The sequence below is a fragment of the Manis javanica genome, chromosome 1 (assembly GCF_040802235.1).
Source record: "Manis javanica isolate MJ-LG chromosome 1, MJ_LKY, whole genome shotgun sequence".
Taxonomy (NCBI): domain Eukaryota; kingdom Metazoa; phylum Chordata; class Mammalia; order Pholidota; family Manidae; genus Manis; species Manis javanica.
In genome coordinates, this window is record NC_133156.1 from 48,677,728 (window position 1) to 48,699,427 (window position 21,700).

General features: G+C 42.1%; 1 protein-coding gene across 17 annotated transcripts in view; it reads left to right on the forward strand.

Moving 5' to 3' along the window:
• The window catches only part of TENM2 (teneurin transmembrane protein 2), a 1,157,254-nt gene that overhangs the window by 789,010 nt on the left and 346,544 nt on the right, over positions 1-21,700 (forward strand). For 16 of the 17 annotated variants that reach the window (XM_073231871.1, XM_073231863.1, XM_073231878.1 and 13 more), the window contains one exon: positions 17,045-17,254. The exons of the other annotated variant lie outside the window; for it this stretch is intronic. In XM_073231871.1, the coding sequence (XP_073087972.1) occupies positions 17,045-17,254 (210 nt within the window). The remainder of the gene's footprint in view (positions 1-17,044; positions 17,255-21,700) is intronic. 17 annotated transcript variants of the gene reach the window in all.

The following is a 21,700-nucleotide window of genomic DNA, read 5'->3' on the forward strand; positions in this document are numbered from 1 at the left end:
TCAGCTTTATAGATAGAAATTCAGCTTCCAGTTTTGCAATAAAATGATTCAAAAACAGCAAAATTCAAGTAAGACAAAAAAAAAACTTAGGGAGCTTTATATAAATAGCTGCTTCCCTATCAATGATAACAACTGGGAACTTTGTACTGTGGTGAATCTGCATTTCTACTTATTCAGTAATTGTACCCTTAATACTGTTTACCATTTCATTTATATTATTTATACATCAACCAAAGGGTATGAACACTAAAAAATAATTTCACATCACCTATCTTCCATTTCTTTTTATTTCAAAAGCCCTGAAGATATAGTTTTCCTATAAATAATAATAAAAAGGTGCCATATTAATATTTCAGCAGAGATCCCCATCTACTTGCACACACACCAATACATATTCTCTAATATACACACACACCCCTCCCTACAAATTAACTGTGCCTGAGGCTTGCAAGAAAATCAGGTCAAGCTAAAGTAGAAATCAGAGAACAGGACCAAAATTAATTTACTACTCTGTACCACATGTGAATATGAGTTTGCAGGGGGAAAATGGCTTATTTTCTGGACCATTCTGATCCCAGTATATGTTGAGAAATTTTAACTCTTCAGTATGTATAGCCTCATCTTGTCCAGACAAAGATGAAAGTTCAACTTCCTTAGCTTGGATTTTATTAGATTTCCTTAAATCGATAAAAGATGGGTGTCTGCCTTGCCAGTTCTGTTCTGTTCCAGAACATCTGAAAGCCTTTTTTGTACCTCTTTCTTCCTGAGAGATATTTTTTTTTGTAAAGTTGTGAATAAAATCATGATTTGCCTATCTGTCTGAGAAGGGCTTTCTGGGCAACAATAAGCATCATTTTCAAGCACTTTAGAATGGTTTTCGATCCAGTTATGTCTTTTAGCTTACACAATGTGCTACAGCAGGCACATAGCGCAAATATGTAAGTATGGTAGTTATTGACTCTCCTCTTTCTCTCACACCCAATTAATCCATCAGCAAAACATTACTTTTACCTTCAAAATGAGCTTTATCTCCAGGGTCTGATCTCTGTCGCCCTTGTCACCACCACCACCACTCCAGTCCAAGCCCCATCGCCTCTGGCCTGGGTTACGGCCATCACTTTCTGATGGGCCGCCCTGCTTCTGCCCTTGCCTGCCTTAGGTCTGTTCACAGCCCAGGAGACAAAACGGTCTTGCTGAACTGGACATCACACATGCCCCTCCTCCCTCAGAACTCTCTAGTAGCTTTCCATCTCAGAGAAAAAGCCAAAGACCTCACAGTGGCTTGTGAGGTCTCCCTCTTCTGTACCTCTCTCATTGTCTTCTAGCTCCCTGACCTGCTGGCTGTTCCTGAAATATCCCAAGGGGGCTGCCAGCCTTTGTTCACCCTGTTCACTGTGTTTGGATTGCACTTCTCCCAGATATCAGCACAGTTCCCTCTGGCACATCCTTCAGGTCCTTGTTCAAATGTTGCCTTAACTGGGAAGTCTTCCTCGATGGCCTTAAAATTTTAAGTAGCACCCACCTTTTGACCCCCAACCCACCACTCCCTGTTCCCCTTCACATATGTATGCATTTGGCTGCATGTCTATTAATATATATTTTTGATGTTTGGTTATTTGCTATTTTTACTATTATCTATTTGTTGATTTTCCTCCTCTCACCAGAATGTAAGCTCCAAGAAAGGAAACATTTAGGTTTTTCACATCATGGCCCTAGCCCATAGAATAGTGTCTAGCATAGATTAGACACACACAGAATGTGTGTTGAATAAATGGAAGGGAAGGAGGAAGGGTTCAAGAATCTTTCTTTATGATAGGCAGTCTAGCAATTCTGTCGGGAATTTCCTACTAGTCCTTTTGTCTTCCATACAATTGCTTATTTCAACCTCTCTTATCCTGGATAGAAACCCTTTTGGTTTAAGCCCATATTTGCCAACTCTTGTTTAAACAATGTGACTGGTTTACTGAGATCATAGAAAAGATATAGGTGGGAAGAGGGAACCCCAATTTCTGCCTAGACATTGACTGGTCACCCCATCCCATACCCATTTTGCCAAATGAGCCAAGCACATGCATCCATACTGCCCAGGTGAACATTAATTAACTGTTTGCACATGCTTTCAGATCCACAGATGAAAGCAGTTGTAAAAGCAAAAAGTATTATTACATTGCAAATGGTTATAGGCTCTCATTTAGCTCTGGAAACTGATCAAGTGGGAATGTTGAATCATGAGACTAAGGTTGGCCAAATATTACACTTGTTATAATTAATTTGAGCTTAAGCTTCAACACAGTGACATGTTTCTTTTAAATAAAGTCAAGTCCTCTAAGGACGCATGAATCTATATGGGTCTCAGTTTTCAGCTGGGAACTAAAATTTTTCAGATATACAAAAAGCAGGAAGACAAATGTGCCTCTGACTCCTGGTGGGACAGGGAGGCTCTCTGGGCTGACTGCTTACTTTTGAGACATCTTCTAGTGATTCTGTCTCTTTTATCACAAAGGACAGTGACAAGAACACTCAAAAAATTGTAGGGGTTTAGAGCTGGAGCTGAATTTGAAGAGCCTATAATCTTCCCACTCACTGAATGCCAAAACACTCTCTGTGGCCTTGTTGACAAGTACAGAAATTAAATAATCTCTGTGACAGGGAACTTCTTACCTACAAAGGTGCCGATTCTGATGTTATTCAGCAACTGTTAGAAAGCTTTTTGCATGTTTCTCCATTTTGTCAACAAATATTTATTAAACACTTTCTATGAACAAGTACTTTTTCAGGTGCTTTGGGAGATGGAAAGATTAAAAACAACAATGCTAATAGTGAAGATTCGACAATCACCTAGAGCAATGCCCTGGCCTGGAAGAGAGCGTGAAATGTGGTAGCCATTCAAAAATATGTGTTGAATGAGTGAAAGAGTGATTGTAGTCTAGAAAGAATGGCAAGGCACACAGCTAAGGACTCTTAATCCCAGGAAGAACTTTCAGAAAGAAGAGGCATAGATAAATGCAGTAGATATGGAGCTGTATCTGCCTCCTTTAACTTTTATCACTCTTACAACTGACATCTGAACCACTTCATAAAAGTCCATTTCTTCTTCCATGGGTTATGGCTCAATTATTTAAGGATTACTTCAACTCCCCTTACCTCTTTTCCAAGCTCAAGAGCTGCAGGGCCTATAACCTATTAAATGATTTCTAACTCACACATCAGTCTGAATTTCCTCCCCTGGGCAAATCCAGTTTCTCAACGAGGCTCTTAAGATGATATCAATCTAGAAATGGAATGCACCAGCCGAGCCAGATGTGCTCCCACAGCACGAAGTACATACAGCAGGACTCTCTTTCCTGTGCTTCTCATACTGCCTCATACACTGTGCAAACCATTTGGTCATGGAATCCTTCTTCCGTGGGACACATGTTGACACCTGAGATGTAACATCACCAGCATTCCAAAGAACGTTGTTTGGAAAATAGAACTGTAACATTGTATGTTGGGCTTTTTTGGGGTGAGGGTAACTGTTTTACACATCTTGCATTAGAAGTGTAGAATTATAGCCCACTAATATCATTTGCTCTGAAACTAGAATTTTTTTCATCCTAACTTGAACTTTGGGCTTTCTATTTGTCCTTCAATTTGAATATTGGTAAGAGGAGTGTAACTTAGTGGACAGAGCCTTGAGCTCAAGTTACTAACTCACTGGGCCCGGCTGCTATCCTAATGTCAGCCCATTTGGCATTTACCTTCCTTCCCCAGGTGTGGGAAAAGCCGCTTTCTCTCTCTGAACCACAGTTTTGTGATCAGCATTTGTAGGTCAACTCAGTAGAGCAAGCATTTGGTGGTCTTTAGCCATAGCTCTCTGTGACTTTATCCAGGTCGTTTTATGAACATCACTCATCTGAGAGCAAGGCAGTGAGATAGCTGTTCTAAATAAAAGCATATTGAAGGAGATAAGCAGCAGGCCCACACTACCCCCAGATTCTAAGACCTACTGACAGCAAAACTACATAAATTGTGAAACACAGATGAACAACTAGCCATAATCATCTTTGTCCTGCATCTGTACCATGTGGCAAGTTTCCATAAGAAAAAGCCTGTGAATTTTTTCATATGTTAAGTTCAGTCACATTACTGCCACCACGATGGAGTTTGCTGATTGCTCACACAAAGCTGTTCATTCATGCCCCAAATTGCACATCATTGAGTCACCTGACACACAAACTCCTCACTCACCTTAAGTCTTTCAGTATTTCAGCCCTGGTTGGCAGTGGTGTCTTTCTTGGCAACTGTGATCATTTGAAAATAATGTTAAAACAAATCATTTCCTTTTCCACCCCGACAATCACTCCGTGGCTATGCCTATTCATCAGTCTCTGCCCTCATCTCTCTTTATTTACTCACTGCCTCCTTTCTTCCCTAGAGTTTACCTCACCTAATTCATGATTACACCCCAAGAAGTTGGGCAACCACATCTCAGGGTTGAGGGGAAAGAGATTGTTTCCTGATGAATAGTGAGTTTTCAGAACCCCAGAGAGCAGTGGTGGGTGGAGACTGGGGGAAAATCCATTTTTACTCAGCTCCCCTTTGAGGTTTTGTGGCTTCATGCCTTCAGATCCCCACACATTGTTGAGATGACAAAACTCTACAAAGAAGCTTTGCAGTAAGAACCATTTTCCCCAGAGTTTAGGCACCAAACCTTACACCATCACATACAAAGAGCAGATTGCATCTGGGCCCGGCTGCTATCCTAATGTCAGCCCATTTGGCATTTACCTTCCTTCCCCAGGTTGACCTCTGAAGATGGGGGCAGACTCTGGGGGCATTGTTCTAATTGTGCAAATGCTGCAGCCATTGTGTCGGCACAAGAGAGCTGCCGGGTTCTTTCTAGCCCAACACTGTAATTTTATCAACTCTGGCTCAGAGAAACCTATATTTATGATGCTAATTAGGAGGGCACACATTTAATTTGAGTGGAAGACTGTTTGTATCTCGCTAAGCCTTATAGCACAGGGCTCAAGCGACAGCAGTCAGAGGCAAAGCAGGCCTTTCTCCCTTCTCCAAGTATGTGAAACAGGGCTTACTCTTGCCAGACAATTTCTCTGTTGGATTAAAAAAAGAGGGAGAAGGAGAGTGCTGAATATGCTGGAGCTCAGAAAACTTTGCATTTATCTCCTGCCTGCATAATATATTTCTCGGTGCACTGAGAAAACATGCCTCTTATGTTATCTAATTGTTTCCTGACACATTTAGCAACATTTCGCACTCTTTAAAGTGACATTAACATTGCTGACAGTGGAGGTGCTTTCATTAGATGGGCTTTGAATTGTAGCCAGGATGCACTGCAGGTCTTCAAACAGGCTTGTAAAAGGCAAGAAAGGCATTATTTATGAAAACAGAGACCTGGCCAATGGCACGCTGTGGGCGCGTATTAATTTTGCTGACTGCAGTCAATTTAAGAACATGTGCATGTGCGCATGTGCACACGTGTGCACACAAACAATGTCTCAGGAGCTGAGCTAAAATACCTTCATCATCCAGCAGGATAGTAGGCTGCCTGGATGTCATGGAAATTCTCTGAGACATCTCTCCTTCCACAGTTTTTCAGCCAGAGCATATAGCACTGTGCTATTTCAGACAGATCCGTCATTTCACACCCAGTCCTGAGGATGAGTAGCCTTATGTGGTCTGCATGACTATCATACTTGCATTTGTGGACTGAGTTCTCCTCTTTTTCTCCCTTAATGCTTCCTCTTGTCCCTTTAAGGCCATTTTTTCATGTCTCCTGATTTCTGCATCCATGCATAATTTCCCTGGAGGGTGTTCTAAGTGAGCTTTCAGACAACCAGCCTACAGCCCCTGCCTTGCAGAGCCTGCAAAGGGGGATTTGAAGATTCATTCTGACTCTCATGAGGAGAGTAAGGCTTGGAGAAGATGGGGAAGGTGCAGGTCAAGTTGTGAATTTCTGCTAGAAGACAACCTTCCCTGTGATCTTGACCCAGTTATTGATCCGTACCTGCTATGTGGGTAGAATGATACTTAGAAATTATGGAATTCTAGAGCTGAAGGAGAGCTCCCTGCTGATTGTTTTGTCACCCCCACATGGCTATCCCTCCTAATCTGCCTTCTAGTTGGAATCAGCTGCTCTTTTCTCTTTACGTCTCTCACGTTGCAATAACTCCATGAGGGACATATGATACTTAATCATAGAGACCTCAGTTAGTATCTTGGCTTTGCCCACTACTTTCTGTGTGACCTCGGTCAAATCTCTTAATCTCTAATCTCTACAAGCCTCAGTTTCCTCACCTGTACAATGGGGATAATAATAGTACCTTCCTGTTAGTATTGTTGGAAGGACTACATAAATTACAGAAAATCATGTAAAATTACAAAATTTTAAAAATTACATATATCACAAACATGAAATATGCTAAGCTTCCCACCTAGAACATTTGAATGCTCATAAAATGTTGGTGAATATGAGCCTCTTCAACTGAATATGAGTTTGATTGTGGCTGAGAACTACCTGATCACATTCCTTAACAGGACTAGGTGGGCGCTGTCATGCGGTAGTACAGTAACACTGCATATGCAAACTAAGCCATTTGCTCTGAGTCACCCAACTAGCTAACATCTAGGTAGTCCTAGTAAGGAACCCAGGTCTCCTAACTCCACTACTCTTTCTCATTGTACTGCTGCTAGAGACTTGCTAGGTATAAGGCAATGACTTTCAAACGGCTGTTCAGGGAAGGGATGAACTAATGTACATGATATCCATGTATGGGTCTAATTTGCATCTTCCATTCTTATTTCAAAACATTTCTCCATCTTTCAAGGGGAGATTTTTAGCCTTTCTCTTGGCTATTGTTGGTTAGACTCCCAACATATCTAATCTTTAGCACCTTATCAAGGACCGTATTAAGGAATGAGCAGGGCAGTGTGAGTGTGGGCAGCGGAGAGATGAAATGATCCCAGCACCTGCTGCTGAGAGCCTGTCTTATCTTTGTGGTCCCTAAGGCACACAGCAAAACACACACTTACAGTTCAGAAATGTTTGCTGTCTGCAGACAAAGCTTTGAAAAGGAAAGCTTCCAATCATGAGGATGAAAACAATTACCATTTGTAGAATGCTTTAACATTTACGGTGTACTTCCATATATGTTATTATTTGATCCTCAAAACATCCTGGGCAGGGAATAGGACAACTATCTCATATCCTTCAAAGGAATGATAATAACACCATTTACTTCAGAATATTTCTATAAATGTCTCACTTAATATGCAAAATACATTTATACACATTTTGCTTTTTGAGCACCAAAAAGTTAAATGACTTGAAAAAGTCACCCAGCAAATCAGTGACAGAGCCAAGATTTGAACCTCAGTTTGGTTCTAATGCCAATGACGTTGTCACATTAGTGATCGGTGCTGCACAGCATGGTGTGAGCTCTTGAGCCAGAATGCCTGGGCTGAATTTCTTCCTCTTAAACTCTATTTTCTCTTAGTTCAGTCTTATCATCTTTAAAATGGGAATAATTTTACCTACTCTAAAGGATTATTATAAGATTAAAATAATAATATATGCAAAGGGCTTGGAAATAATGCCTGGTACATTATAAGAGCTCAGTAAGTCTCAGTGATTGGTGATACTGTTATTTCAATGTACCATGAATCCAGGAGGTGAACATAAAAATAAAAGATTCCCATATCTTATGGAAAATGTTTTATAAGGAAGCCCTTTGAAAATTAAGTTTTGGCATGGGCATATGGTTTAAGTCTTTTTCTAGCAGTCTGTCTCCCAACTAAGCTCTTTTGAGAGTGTAATGTAGGTGCCAGGAGGGCAGGGAAGCAGTCCAGTGAATCTCCGGCATTTGCTCAGCTCGGAGACGAGTTCCTTAAAGGGCTGTGCTGCCTGCACGGCTCAGCGCTTTCATCTTGTGTTCCTGAATGGTGTTGAGTCGCATCTCCCAAGCAGTTCCCTAGGGCAGGAAACTTAGATAATTCCAGTGGAATCACGTCTTACACAGGGGTTAAGTTCTCAGGTCAGCAGCTGAGCCAAAAAGGTGGTCACCCCACCATCCTAGAAAATCCCCTAGAAAGATGTGCCAGCTTGGAGACTGACATTCTGTCTCTTAATGTATCTAGCGGTCAGATTTTTCCTCCAAGTTTGTCACAGAACACTGTCTTCATTTGAGCAGCAGATGAAGTAGTGATTGAATATCAAGGCACTTGATTAAATGAAAAAAATACTTTAAAAATCAGAATCAGGTCTTCTCATCAAGATCCTTACCCACTGAGAGGCACCTAAAACCCAAGACCAACAGCCAGACCATCCAGCAGCGAAGACAGTGCCATGTGCCTTTGATATAAATCTGGTAAATACTTGTGGAGTGAATTGTTATAATCAGTCACACTGCAATTTATTGTACGTAGGCTCTGGGCTGGGTACTACTAGGATTCCAACATGTACAACCCATAACTCTAACCAGTCACTCACAGTCTCATGAGTGAGCCAGAGTTTCAGATTTATTTATTTAAATAGGCTAACATATTATAAGTGCAGTGATAGAAGTATGTCCTGGGCACCAGTGGGTGGGTGATCATGAAAGGCTTAGAAGGTTATGCTCGAGCTGAGTCTCTAAAGGAGGTGTTCAGGAGGAAACTGAGACCACCAATGAGAAGGGAAATGCTTTCCATGTGCAGGGTGGAGGTGAGCAGGAAACACATGTATTCAGTAGTACAACTGCTTTGATGTAGTTAGAGTATAAGGAATAAGGAGGTCTGGCAGGAGATAGTTGCCAGGCAAGGGTGTGACCTGTATTATGCAGGCAGTGGGGAGTCTTGTGAGAGTTGAGAGGAAAAGCGTGACATGAGCAAATTTGTACAATCAGAAATATGTTGGCCCTCATCTGGAGGGGAGAAATGCAAGAGTGAGGGCTACCAGGAGCTGAGAAGTTGGAACTGTGATCTAGACTTTACGGTCCAGTGTGGTGGCCACTAGCCACACGTTCTGTGGCTATATAAATATAAATTAACTAGAAATTCAGTTCTCCACTTGCACTAGCCAAATTTCAAGTGCCCAGCAGCCACATGTATTAAGCATTGTAGACATAAAATATGTCCATCATCACAGAATGTTTTCTTAGACAGCACTGATCCAGACAACTACACAGCATCAAAATAATAATGCCATCTACTCTTAAAGGATCTGAGAGATGTAATTAAGGTACACGTGTCAAGCACCTAGGAATTTCTGGTTAGAAGGTATTTGAAGATATATCACATTTTGGTAAACAGCTATGTCTCTGCCCATAAAGTGAATATGTGTCCTCAAAAGGGAAGGCCTCTACCCTCCACCTATAGCCTGATCTATGCTTGACACCTTCCAAAGTGTAATGCTTCCAGGGAGATGTGATACATAAACATGCAAGTTGTGAGATCTAGTAATGACACCCAAATTCTATAGAGCTGCAGCCAGTCTGTGAAGGCAGTTCAGGCTCAAGCTCCTGAAAGAGGCCCTTTAACTGGGGCAAGTCCAACAGCCTGCCACTTTCCAATAAATTATGTATAATAGCTTGTGCGAAATCAGGATAGTTTTGCCAGGGCCATCTGAAAATGATTTGTTTTCAAGAAAATGCTTAACTGGTCTCTAGTGAGTTCAGTGAAGTGTGAGTGAAGGGGGCAATTAGATCATCTGCTGTAAAAACAGACTTTCAACTGGGTGAGATGTCTGGCAAACCCGGTTAGGCTGGTATTTCCTCACTGAGAAGACATGAGAGGTCACCATGAAAACTCCTCAGGTGAGGTCCAGTGATCTGAGCTGGGTCGGAACATTCTCCCCTGAATCTCTTGCCCCGTAAAGACAGCCCAATTCTCTCTGGACAAACAGTCTCTCTAAGCTCCACGGAGGGTGTGCTGGAACTTCCCTCAGTGATGAATTAGACTGAGTTAAATTTTCCACTCTCTTAAGTTAAATTCTCCAATGGCAATTTAAGCTTATTTGTCTTAAGTTTTCTTGGGTGGGGAAAAGAGCTGACTGAATCAGATGTTTCACCTCTAATATCTGCCCTGGTCTTATCCGCTGGCAAAAAGAGCTGCTTAGAAATTGACCATGTAACATAAAGTATATTAATCTAAAGCCATCACACATTTTGACCTGGAGTTACTTAATCATGGCTGTTAAATGAGGGGCTGGAAATTGTTGTGGGAGACTGTCCTGTGCTCTATGGCATGTTTAGCGGCATCTCTAATCTCTATCCACTAGCGTCTTGTACGGGCCCCAAATTGTGACAACCAAAAACATCTCCAGGCATTGCCAAACGTCCCCTGGGAGCAAGAGTGCCCCCTTTTAAGAACAACTGAAGTAGCCTGACCTCAGCACTAAATATACACAGGCTGCTACAAGGAATATAAATATGTAAAATGATGCCAATACAAAGAATGTCAATATCTTAACATTAGGATGCCATGTTCATTGAAGTCACTTTGTATTCTGCAATTATGATGAAACATGTGTTATCACTGTCCCTTTTTTTAGACTTAAGGCATAGGTAAGAAGCTGAGCCCCCTTGCCCTACCCCACTATCAGTGTAGTGCATATATGGCCCGAAGCCAGCTGGAAGACGATCAGAGCCTGGTCCTCCAGTGCCGAGGACAGAAAGCTCTGGAACCCATGCTTGAGGTAGCAACTGGACAGCTTCTGCCTGCATTTCTCCCCTGCTCTGTAATGGGCGCAATATTCTTACAAATAGACTAGATACCTCCCACCATAAGTGGTTTCTCTGGGACCCACATGTTGCACTTCCGGTGATTTAGCAGGAAGGGAGTCAGCCTTTAGAACATGAAGATTTCATAATTCCAGAGGCAGAAAACCTGGGACCTATTTTCAATTCTGCTCAGTAGCTGGGTGGCACTTGCCAAGTCATTTTCTGACTTGGGCCTGGTGATCCAGCTTTAGATGGGATGCTTTTGGTTCTAGTTAACAAAGCCAACTCAACACTGGCTTAAAGAAAATCCAAAACAGAACAGAAAATGGGAGTAAGGTGGAGACCAAATCAGTTCCTTCATTAGGAAGTGTAGCCGCGGAGTTGCTGCGGGCCCAGCTGAGTCCAGTACTCTAACGATGCCGTCAGAACTGTCTCTCCCTTCAACCCATCTTTGCTTTCCTCCCTGTTGACTCCATTCTCAGGCAGCCTCTCCCCTTGAGTGGCAAGACGGCCACATCATTCCAGCTTCACCGTCTCCCAGACAGTGACAGCCTACCTCCTGGGGCACAGACATGCACACACAGTAGGTGCTCGTGAAACAACTGGAAACAATACACCGCAAACCTCATTAGCTCCATCGAGGCCCTTGTACCTACTCTGTATCACACAATTCTAAGGACCTCATGTATATTTTCTCCAGCCTTGGCAACAGCATATGAAATCAGTGCATCCTCTGGGCGGCCCAGCGAGGTGAAGTTACTCAAACTCACACAGAAAGTGGCAGTGGCAGAGCTCAGTCAGCCTGGCTCCAAAGTCTGTGTCCCCTCCAGTGCTCACTTGGGCTTTGCAGGACAGGTAGAATTGGGTAGGCCAAGAGGTGCGAATAGGTTGCTCAGTACAGAGAAATACCGCAGGCATGAAGGGAAAAATAAACATTTGCAAAACACAATTAGATGGTCATGTCCATCAGAGTCCAGGATTTCATTTGGGCAGAAGAGAAGCTGAGAAGGGGATGCATGAAGCCAATTAGCAGGTGAATTTGAATGTGAGGCAAGTCCAGGGTTAGGCATAGTCTGTTGTAGTTTCGGAAGTTCCCAAACCTGAGTGCCTATCTTGGTTTGGCCTTTGGGTGTGTTTTTAACATCTCTTAGAAAGTGTTGTTGTGATAATTGTGGAAGGGACATAACAAAAATCCCTGAGCCTGACACTTAGATAAAATAGGCTGAACAGGTGTGCAGGGGCTTCATTCCCCCCTCCCCTGTTCCTTGGGGGCCGCCAGTCCAGCTAGCACCCTTGTCAAGGTACCTTGTGCCTTGCGTGCTGGTGGCCATGAATACCACACCCCAGCACCATATTGAAGCCTGGCATCTCTTGAGGAAGAATGTCCCAGAGCACAGCCTTCTGCAAGTGCTGTGTGCAGAACCAGGCTGAACTTGAAAACTCAGATGAACTTTTCTGAACAAAGTTCTTGTGGAACTTGAGAGCGAGTTGGACGCATTGTTAAAAAATGTGCTGATTTCCAACAAAAGGAGGGCAGTATCTCAGGCATTGAAATTATTTTTATTTACCCATATATTCATATACCTCTCTTCTTAACTATTTCAAAATATGGGCTTCACAAAACCCAAGCATTTGGGGAAAAAAATGCACCATTTAGTCAGACATCTGAATAAATAGCAAGTACTGGGAAATGCCATTAGGACAATTGTTTAAATCCTCTAACCAAGTGTTTTGCCTATGTTAATACAATCCTTTTACAATATGCAACTTTTTAAAAGGCCGGATTTTTATTAAATCCTTGAACGTATGAACCCCCAGTAGATTTCTAGTTTTGACCCAAGAAATTCTTTCTCTCTTTGCAAATCATTCTGTGTGAGCCATTCCTGAGGCTCTTTCTGGGAGCTCTGTTTCTGCCCATGGTTAATTATCCCCTAGGGTGACCTCTGTAGTGCATTCCAGAGAGAACCAATGAGTTTGGGGTTTATACCTCATTCATTTTCTAACAGTCACTCTTGTCTAATGTGGGAAATAGTAGAAAGAACCATTGAGGGCTTGGGATTGGAGCCCAGGACAACCTCAGAATCCTTTTTTACACAGGCAGTGTTTCAAACAGCCACTACCTGTCTATTAGCATTAGTGAGGGAACTGCTTTGTCCATCTAGAGAGCTTTTAGTCAGAAAATTTTCATGCCTTAAAGCTATCACAAAATATTTTTCATTTGAAAAAAGTTAAATTAACAAAATTTGCATTAGTCTCTGTTTCTGAAGTCGTGGGGGAATCCAATCATACAGATCAAAGGCAGACTTTGATGTACACAGAGATCTTGGAAAATACACACATACACAAGACCACTTGAGTTTAATGAACAACATGTTGCTGCTTTTGCATATTTCCTCTTGCTTTTTAACAGATCAGTTAAACTCTGTTTTCTGAGCATTTTCCCAGGACTCTATACCCATTCAAAATGGAACTTCAGAAATAGTTTTGGGGTCAGAAAGCCTCTGTGGTGTGTAAAGTAGAAGCCAGGTAAATGCATAGCCCCTGTTTATGTGCCCATCTCACACAGGGTATTTTAGTAAGAAAGCATGGGATATAAAATGAGCCTGTATATGCTCCAGCTTTCTCCCCTGTACTTTGGAACCTGTTTGTGCCTGTACAGATGGTCTCTGTCAGTTGGAATAGTCATGGGGGGAAATGTAGCACGAGTGAACAAAATCACCCAATGACATAGCAAATAGAGAACAACATACAATTTGACTGGGGACAGATTTACAGACTGAGAAATTTCCCAGGTAGTGGTTGGTACTAGCAAGCAGTTTAAGGAGCTACCAAAGTATGGAGCCACCGTGTACCAGTTTAAGGAGCTATCCATGCACCAGAGAGGGGCAGGAATCAGACAGTTCTGGGCTCTGTGCTTCAGTACATTGAAGCAACCCCAGTGCTTTCACAGTGTTAGAACCGCTCTTCCATTGTCTGTATTAGTATAAATTTGAAAAAGCAGTTCTGTCTGAACTGTATGAAATGAATTCATGCTGAACAAAATTTCAAAAAGTTCATGTAAAGAATGATTTCACAGCAACTATCATATCAGGCTCCTGGAAAATTGCAGTTGAACTTCAGTTCCACCTCAGTCACTCAAAGGAATTTAGAAATTGGCTTCCAGCCATCCTTGTTCTTCAACATGCAGTTTCAGATATTGCTCAATAATACAGACTTTAAAGCCTATTGATTGCGAGTTAAAGTTAGTTCCCACCAAAACCTTGCTGGTAAGTGGATGTCAACACTGACTACACAGCACCCTGACCAGGACATCTCTGCATTCGGCAGCCTTGAAGAAGGCAGAGGGTAACATCTATGAAGGGGCCACTTTGAACTTCATAACAGAATTATGAGAAAAACTTTGAACTCTCCTGGATGATAGCTGCTATATATAACCATTCATTCAAAGGAATGTTTCTTACTAGAAATATTTCTGTTTTTATATTTTTTATTGAAGTACAGTTGATACACAATATTATATTGGCATCAGGTATACAGCATAGTGATTCAACAGTTATATACATTATCCAATTCTCACCCCAACTAGTGCAGTTACTATCTGTCGACATACAAAGATGTTACACAACCACTGTCAGCAGTAGACTCTTATTTAAAATATTGAGGGTGTCTTAGAATTGGGAGATGGGAGATTGAAAACATGATTTCCTGTAAACTGCCCCCCCAAATTCTCCTAGTCACCTTCTTCCTTTTTTGTCCCCATGTTGCTTGGGCAAACACCATGCAGAGTGGTTAGCAGGTGGATTCTGGAGTAAAGTAACTTGAGTCTGACTTCTGGCCCCTGTCACCTGCTAGATGTGGAGTTTCACTGCTCTGTGCCTCAGTTTCCTCATCTGTAGAATGGGGATTCTAATCATTCTGGCCTCGTAGGATTGTTTTGAGAAATAAATGAGACACTATATGTAAAGTCACTGGCCCAGGGAGTGGCAGATAATCACTGTGCAAAAATATTAGCAGTTAAAATAGTAATAATGATAGGTGTTATTAGTACAGGAGACCTGTGGGAGAAGGTATAGGTTAAATGTTAGCACAGATTCTGATACAGCTCTGATGTGTTCAGTCCACCTTTGCCAGAGCATCTGGGAAGATTAGCATGCCCTTTATGGCTCCCAAACAGTTATGAATGAAATGAATTTTTCTAATCAAACCTCATTTATCCATTGATGTATTTCAAGGATGATTCTGTTTTAATTGTGTAACAGAGCAGGAGCCCCTATTATTTACACTTTGAGAGTCTTATTTCCTGTCTCTTTCTGCTACCCCCACGCTCAGAACAGGTGGTAGGCTGCCAGAGTGGTGCTTCTGTGCTATCGTTCATCATATTTCTACTTCCCAGAGGCCCCTTTCCTCTTCTTTGGAAGACTCCTCAGGCATCACCTTTCCCAGGAGTCTTTGTTGGACTCTCCACCCCTACTTCTGCCTGAACAGGCTGGACCAAGTGTCTCTTTTCTCCACCCCCACAGCACCATGTCTTTACATGCCACCGTCCTGCTCTTTGTCATGTGGTACTGAGGTGATGTGTTTACCTGTCTGCCTCCCCCTATTTGAACTCTGCTGAATGATAGCCTGTGAGCTCCTTGAGGGTGAGGAGCATGTCTTTCTGATTTTGTATCCTCAGTGTCCAGCAGGGTGTAACACAAGAAGATGCCCCTACACTGTACTGAACCAAACTGATCTGTCAATAACAATGCACTGAGGAATATGTTAATAAATACAGATATGAAAGTGATGTCAAAAATTGGCATCCATTTGAGGTGCCTGGAAATGTATTCATATATATAACACATCTAAAAGCAGGAAAACACATCCCTTCTGATTCATGTGCTTCCTGAGGCACTTTTTGCCTGAATTGAAACTCTAACCCAATTCTTGAGTTTACTTTCTCATCGCCTTATCCATGCCTCCACACCTTAGCTTTAGGGCATCCTGTAGGCTGCTGTCTCTGGCTCATTTTTCCGAGTTTCCCACATGAACAAACCAAAACCAGCAAGCAAGCAACATGAGACCCCAAGGGGTAAGGGTGAGTCAGGCGAAAGGCCACAGGGCGATTATCTTCACTCTGCAGCTTGGCTGCCAGGAGCTCCCCGCCCCATAAGAAGAGAGGTTGCAGCAGCTTTCTCTGTGGGAAAACTTTTTGACCCCAGGGCAGCTGCAAGTCTCTCCCCACCTGCCAGGATGGCTGCTCCTTCTCGTGACTAGGGAGGCAGTGCTTCTTTCTGTAGGAATTCCCCGATGGGGTGGTGAGGAAAAGCAAAACCAATCTACATGGTGGAGAGAGTGGGGCATTGGCCAATTCTTTGGGATACAGATGAGTCACTCTGTCCACCCTCCACTTCTACCCCACACTAATCAGTTTGGTTTGAGTCTACCTTATTTATTTGTTCATTCATTCAACAGGTGCTACTTGTTAGGATGAGATGGAAAATACAGAGAGGAATAAAATAGAAAGATGTCCACCTTCAGATAGTAATTAGGGCTATGAAGAAATTTAAACAGACACAGTGCAGGTAAGAGGGTGCCTTTCGAGAAGGCAAATAGGGAAGGCTTGCATGAAGAGAACAGGCAGGCTTGTGAATATCAGTGAGGTGGTGAGGAAGAACATTCCACAGAGGGAGGCAGGAAGTGTAAAGACTCAGGATGGCGTGGCACGGCATGTTCAAGCAGCAGAAGTAAAGCTCCGTGTTGGCCGGACAATAAAGGGCCAAGTGCAGAGCGGTAAGGGCCACTCTTAGAAGTGAGGTAGGGGAGGCCGCTAGTGCCAGAGTAGACAAGACATGTAGGTCATCATAGGAGTTTGGGGTTATTTCTACATACAATGGTAAGCTGTTGGAGGGTGCCCAGCAGGAAAGTGATATGACCTGATTTCTGTCTTTAAAATGTCCTTTTGGCTGCTGTGGAGAAGGGATGGGGACAGTGAGGAGTAGATGGGTATGGGGCAAGAGTGGAAGCAGGGAGGGCAGCAAGGAGAGTCCAGTGAGAGATGATAGGGACTTGGATTAGGACTGGAGCAGGCAGAGGAAGAAGATGTAGATGTTTTCCTGAATGATGCCATTTCAGCTGTTTAAGATGGAGATTTCTGCCAATGCCCATTTTCTGAAATATGCAACTTCCTGTAGTACACATTTGGACATTTGGAGAAACCTCAAACCACTTTAAAAGATAGATCTGGAGCATTTCTTTTTTGGGGGTGGGGGCTATTTGTATTGTGAGGTGGTTCAATGTGACTTTCTCTGGATGCTCTCATGACACTCATTGCTGACCTTTACCCCCTCTGTCCTCTTTCCCAGGTCGTCCCATTCCACCTACATCCTCGTCTAGCCTCCTTCCATCTGCTCAGCTGCCTAGCTCCCATAATCCTCCACCAGTTAGCTGCCAGATGCCATTGCTAGACAGCAACACCTCCCATCAAATCATGGACACCAACCCTGACGAGGAATTCTCCCCCAATTCATACCTGCTCAGAGCATGCTCAGGGCCCCAGCAGGCCTCCAGCAGTGGTAAGGAAACTGTGGTGTCTGAATGTGTGATGTTGTATATGTTACGTTCTTGAGTCTTCAGCAAAAAGACAACTCTGAAACAAGGGCTGGAGAGAAGGCGGTGTGGGGAGAAGGTAGCACGTCAAGGTGACATGCATTTGTCGTTTGCTGGCATTGCAGTTCCAGGATTCGTTTGTGGAAGGTCAGTTACCAAAGAGGATTTGCTTATCTTAACAGGGCTTGGACCTCCTTCAGTGGAAGGAGTTTGCCCATTGCTGCACATGAGAGCCTGCAGGCCTCAAAGGTGAAGTGCAGAGAGACAATGGAACAGTGGATTTTTGTCTCGCTACAAGCCTGGTCATAGCTGAGTGGCCCTGGACATCCTAGCATGCCCAGTCGGTGTACATCTCAGATCTCTTGTTTTTTGATGTTTGGCTTCTGACTTTTTCTTCCTTGCTTGTTTCAGTGATTTTGCAATTAAAATGTGTTCCCTTGACATGAATACTGAATGTCTTGCCAAGTCTGAAGGGTTTTGGGGGGTGACCTTTCCTATAACCCTCTACTTGGCCACTTCACTTGAATGTAACAAGTTGATCACATGGTACCATGATAAATACTGCCTCTGAATCCCAAGTTCTCTCGTGGTTTTCATAGTCACAGAGCCAAGAGACTGGTCACAGAGTTCTGTCCTAGTCTTGAGGATTTTGTGACTACTGCCTTAGCCCCCAACCTCTAAACCTTATGTAGAATTGCCCCAAGCCCAGCAATAATCATGACTGTTTTGATTTCTCCTACTGGTGATAAGCTCAAAAATGTGAATGTAGGAGTGGGAAATATCTAGGGTTAAGTACCCATGTCCCAAGAAGAGACATTTGCAGAAATAAATTGCTCCGAACCCCCCAGGCTTTGGACTTATCTTCTGAATTGGCCACTCTTGATGTTCATTAACATATCCCATCAAAAGCAGTACCGAGCTTCCCAGGCCAAGACTGCTCCTTGATGAGACTGTGTTTTGGCTTCATCCATGACTGTATGCCACCATTGGCCTCAGCCTCTACAATTAGAGAGGACCTCCTGAATGCAGTAAAGATGATTCATTCGGAAGATGGAATGATGGACTGCTACTTATGATGGCCCATGCCCTTCTTCAAAGCCAGGCCTGATATATTTAGTAAACTCATAGTCTTTTTCCAAAAAAATTACCTAATCAAATCTCTCATCAAATGAGCAATCTATTGTTGATATTATGAAGGCCTTTAATCTACCATAAATCTTTATTAGAACTCATCAGAGCTTCTAGTTTGAGAGAAATGTGATTATGGCACTCTTAAAATGACATTACATCATTGGGGTGATTGGTTTATCATTTGGAGAAGAGACATCAATCATAACTAGCATAACCACACAGTAAATGAATTCAACCTTTCTACCGCGGAACAATGACACTGTAATTGCTCAAAATCAGGCTGAAAATGAAATCGGAAAATGCTCTTTCTTCAAATATGATGTTAACTTAATGGAATATATTATGAAAAATCATGTTTGAGGAAATTCTATATAATTAAAAATACGTAGAAATATATTCCCTTTTTTCTAGCATCAGAACCTGATTTTAGCTACAGAACCATTTTTTTCTGCAGATTATGTTGCATTTAATTGAAGTCTCTTCGCTTATGTTTTGCTGGTTTTTATTTCATACTATGTAATTGTGATGAATATTGTATTAGGAAGGACAAGAGCCTTTTGAAATGAGGTGCACCTGCTGATAGCTTTTTAAAAACAGACAATTATTAGGGAGAAAATGAGCTTTTAAAAACTGTGGCCTTTTATACATATATGGATACCCAGGCAAAGATGATTTCCATAGAAGAGGTCAGTTCATATCTCAGAGCCGTCTAGAATGTTTCCTTAGTGATAGCACTGTGAGTGATTTCTTTTGGACGTTCTATCAGATTGTAAGTTGATAGGGTATTTTTCTTGGCTTTCTGCCTAATCAAGACCTCATTTTGGTGGACAAAGCAGAATGGTGTGTTCAGAGTCAAACTTATCCATTTTTCATCGCTCACACCAATTTGTTCAGTTCACTTAAGACTAATAGCAATTTAAGCTTCAGTAACGGGAAAATACCACAGAAAATGTAAGGGTCCATTTTCATCGCAAACAAGAGTTTGGCTGATATGATTTCTTCACCTGAGGGGTGAAGACACAATTGCTTAATACCCTTGTGTTCAGCAGGTACTTAACCGAAAACTTGCTGAAGCTCTAGCTAACAGGCAGTCATTCAAAACTCTTGACTCTGGGTTAGGCGAAATGAGTGCAAACCCAATTCGAACGTGTGTGCATCGATCTGTGAGCATGTGTGTGTGTCTTGTGGAATGGCTTTGGGGTCTAGGGCAATTCTATCAAGATCTGAATGCAGTTGCCATGAATTTAAATTTGACATAAAGGATTGAAAATAGAGTTTGACACAGAAGATACAAAGTACAGAGCTGTGGCTGGGTACTGTGAATTGAGTTTGATGAAAAGGCTGGATTTTTCTGTAGGTGTCATAGCACAAACAAAGTCACCACGTGATTGGTTATGTTATGTTTAGTTGGTTAATTACACAGAATTTTTAAAGTTGGTCTCTTGGCAATGACCTTGTGATCTGAAGATCAGGTACCAGTTTGGTCTTTGTCTCTTTCTTAAGTAAAATAAAATCCTTTCCAACACATGCAGCCCATACATGACACTAAAGAATTATTTCCTGATGTCTGTTATTGTTGCTGTTATTACTCAACATTAGTGAAGCCCATCATTAGGACAGTCACTGCACACATTTCCTGCCCAAAGAGCTCTGTTCTAAAGAGACAAACTGACATGAACTACACAACTAAAATGTTTTTGACAACATGAAAGCCTCCTCAAAACAACAACAAAACTTCACCTTTATGACTTGACTGTCATTATTTTCTATGACTGTAGTGCATTCTTTAGTGGACAGTACTAAAACCTCAGCACCTTTGGAGCCAAATTGCTCTAACCCTCAATCTATGCCAATCGAGCAGATACCCAGGTGTAGCTACCGGGGTGAGATGCTGAGAAGAGTGTCATTTCCTTTCTCCTCAAGCATTTTCTTCCAGAAGCTGAGCTCCAGCCAGTGGCTCCTCCTATTTCTGATCTGCCTGGACAGGTTAGCTCAGAGCTGGTTCTTGTATAGAGCAGCATAATTTCAAATCCTAGGAAATAACTCACCTGGGAAAAAAATCTGGATCCCAGCACTAGCATAACAGTGGCTCCCGCAGATGGAAGAATAAGACAGCCTTCCAAATTGTTATAGGGTTTGCAGTTTGCTGTCAGTGTACGAGGCAGAAAATATACGTGCAGCTACATTATAATCTAAGCACTGGTTTACCTCCCCTCTCGTAAATGGTTGAGCTTTAGTTTTCTTAAAAGTCTAAATAAAGGAGTTTGGAACATTCATTAGTAATGTCAAACTGTACAGAAGAAATATAACCAGGGTGCCTGTGCCAGACCCCCCTCAATTGGTCATATGGGGCAAAGGGGCTTCCCAACTGGAAAGTCACAGTTTGTAACTGAGCGCATTAAAGGTGTTGTAGATCCTTTTTAAAAAATAGTACCTTGGTTAATTCTAAATGAAAATAGTGTATCAAAATCAATAAGCTTTGGGTTGCCTAGAGTGGTCCAAGAATTCAGTTGCTTAGCTAATATAATGATTATCTTATTTATCTAGCATCACAAAGCAAAAATTCCTCATTCATTTGTTCACGCAGCTGTCCATTCATTCATTCATTTCTTTTCTTATATCTCCCACATAATTTATAACAGTTTATAACAACTTATTTCAACTGGAAAACTATAATTAAGTGACACAATACAGGTAAAGAGAAAATTGTTGGGGGTTGAACATACATGTAGGGTCATATATGTAAAGACCTGTTCCATTATTTAAGATAAACAGAAAATTGGATTCTAAGCTTCCTGGAAACCAAAGCAAAAAGGGCAATGGAGAAAGGACAGGTGCACAAATCCATGAGTTAAAGACAGATCAACTCTCTCAGGGAAATTCTGTGAATTCTCATAGTGAGGCCAGAAAGAAATACCACTTAGAGGAGAGGATGTGTGCTTTCAAGGCAACTGAATTCTCAGTAACATGCCATAATACATATGCTAACGAACCTCCTGTCAAAATTTCTTGTAACCTCCCTCCACATAAGCCTTAGAGAGCACTTTCAGTTAAATAACAATTCTACAAATGTCCAAAAATAGCACATCCCAAGGACAAAACTTGACTTGATCCATAGATAAACCTTAGCTCTACTAAAGGACCATGTAAACGGCATGTCTCACTGACAATAACCCTTAAATATCATTGCTCATAACTAAATTTTTATGGGAATTTGCCGACTTTGAGGTTATAGTCACCACCCAGAACCTGAAAAGTAAATTTGTCTTGACAGCCATAGA